At 58.6% G+C, this 2,536-nt stretch overlaps 1 protein-coding gene across 1 annotated transcript; it reads left to right on the top strand.

The window, feature by feature from the left end:
* Positions 1-557: 557 nt before the first annotated feature.
* On the top strand, positions 558-1,648 carry SPRG_18219 (hypothetical protein; the record flags this gene model as incomplete). The annotated part of the gene is made up of 1 exon (XM_012357656.1): positions 558-1,648. A coding segment is annotated over one exon (1,091 nt), but the record flags the coding sequence as incomplete, so codon positions are not given.
* Between the last annotated feature and the right edge of the window lie 888 nt (positions 1,649-2,536).

Raw genomic sequence — 2,536 nt, 5'->3', positions numbered from 1 at the left:
TCCTCCGCCTCATCACTGCGTACCAGCACGGCTGGTGGCCCGACAGTCTCGGCTTCCGCGACGACCCGCTCATCTTTGCGTCGTCCAATCTCACGGAGCAAGTCGCAGCGTTCGGCGACCGGTTCGCGCCGTGGCTGGCGCGTCATGGCCTCGACGGCGCCATTGGCCTCATGCAACTCTACCCGCCGCTGGCTCCGTGCGTTGCGCTGCATGCGGCGGCAACCGGCGACCACCCGTTGCGTGCGGCTGCCATGGGCACCAGTGGTGACGCCTCGTCATGGGCCGCGATGGTGCGCAAAGTGGCGTCGCACTACGGCCAGTACGACCGCTTTGAAGACAATGACGACTTGCGTCTCTCGACGCGAATGGCGCTTCAGAGCCGAGGCGTACATGTCGTGCAACAGCTCTACGAAGAGCGCGGGCCGCACGAATTGCAGACGTACATGAAAAGCGTCGTTGCGGACGGCCACCTCCCAACCGTTCACTTTTTTGTCCGAGCAACCACCGTGCTGTGGCCACACGACGCATACGATATTGCTGTGAGACATGGTCACAAGAAAGTCGCGACGTACCTCGCCGAACGCGGGATTGGTCGTGTGCCGTCCCTCGAACTCGCGGCCTCAAGATCGCCTCTCGAGAAACTGCAGCTGGTCCACGCACACTTTCCCGACATGGACCTCGAAAACTCGCTCAAGCTGGCCGCGACGCTCGGCCATGACGACGTCGTCGAATACATTTTGGCTAATGGGATCTCGTCAGTCGAAGCGCTGGAGCTGGCTGCGTGGCGCGGTCACTTTGAGTGCTGTCAACGACTGCTCGCATACGAGCGCGCTTCGCACCCCGACAACTTGCTTCCCATATCCGTCATCGTCGCCGCCTTCACGGGCGGCAACAATGCCATCATTGAACTATTGCATCCGCTCCAGCTCTGGTCCCACGAGTACATGGACACATGTGCGAAGTTTGGTCGACTGGATCTTGTGACTTGGCTGCACAACGCCGGGCACTTTACGTGCTCCCATATGGCCATGGATATGGCGGCAACCAACGGCCATCTGGCAGTCGTCCAGTTCCTCAAGACCCACCGAAACGAAGGCTGTACGGAGCGTGCGATGAACGGTGCTGCCAGCCTCGGGCATCTGGACGTCATCATCTTCTTGCACGAGCACTGCGACCAAATGGCCTCTATTCATGCCTTGGCGCAGGCAGCCGAGCGCGGCCATGTTGCCGTGGTGCGCTATCTGCACAGCGTCATGAAGGCACCCATCCTCGACGACGCGCCGAAGCGCGCGGCGCGTGAAGGCCATTTGGAGGTCGTCCGCTACCTCCACGAACAAGAACTTGGTGAATGGACACGGAGTGTTATGGACGCTGCCGCGGCCTCTGGCAACTGCGACCTCGTGGCCTATTTGCATACGCACCGAAGCGACGGGTGCTCGCCTGCTGCGCTGGACGAAGCCGTCGGGCGAGAGCATCTCGAGGTCGTGCGGTATCTCTGCGAGGTTGTGGAAGTGACGCCGACGGTTGCGCCGTCGGCCCTGCGACATAGCTCGACCGACGTCCTCTTGTATCTCGATTCGATTGGTGTCAATGTCGTGGGCGCCCTCCGCGGTAACTCCCACGTGCGGCGGTTTGTTGCGCTCGCCGAGTACGTGGCGTATCAAACGGAGTGTCGAGTGGCGTCGTACCACGAGTCGCATCACGACAACACAGCCTCACCAAGAGCCTCATCTGCTTTGGCTACGTGAAGTTTCGAGCAGAACACGCCGACAATTGTGATGTGTTACGTCAATCACCCTCACCTCCTTGTGTACATACTTCGCCAATGAAAACAAAAACGTCCGACTGCATTATCGAGTCGCGATTCTCTACCGGAAGTTCAGTAGGGACCCCTTTCAACTCCACCGTATGAAAAGGCGTGACGTCGTGATGTGGATGCCGCGATACTGGGGCCCATAATAATGGCATCGGCCGCACACAAGCCGGGAAATGCGTCCGAGATAAGCACGTCATTAACGCAAGCGGCCGTCGAGGTGCACAGACTAGAATGCTAGAGTCTTAGCAACGTAATAGGCTACGAGACAGACCATGAACTCGCTTGTTCGCTAGCTTGGGATCCAATTCATTCCCTTGCTTGGATTATTGATCCATGTTGGCGCTCGTCGAGTCGTCATGGGCCTCACCCGCGGCCACAAGCGCCCCCGGACGACCACAGAAGAGCAAGACTAGCCCCGCGCCGTGCCTGCGCACCCACGGCCTGGCGAGTGAATAAAGAAGAAGGAGATGGCTAGTCTCTACGTATGCAAACTCTTTGTAACAACGAAGATAACGCGAAACACGTTCATATATATACCTATATATGTTGGCGCTCGCGACAGGAATGAACGTCTTTCGTATTGCCATCCAACCAATCACATCCAAGAACAATCCGCCGGCAGTAGCGTGTGCAATCTCGGCCACTTTGACATCTGCTTGATGGACGCGACGCTCTGCAACCCGGTCCTCCTCCGCCTCATCACTGCGTACCAGCACGGCT

Source organism: Saprolegnia parasitica, assembly GCF_000151545.1.
Source record: "Saprolegnia parasitica CBS 223.65 unplaced genomic scaffold supercont2.1053, whole genome shotgun sequence".
Lineage (NCBI taxonomy): Eukaryota > Oomycota > Saprolegniomycetes > Saprolegniales > Saprolegniaceae > Saprolegnia > Saprolegnia parasitica.
This window is presented reverse-complemented; position numbering and strand designations above follow the sequence as displayed.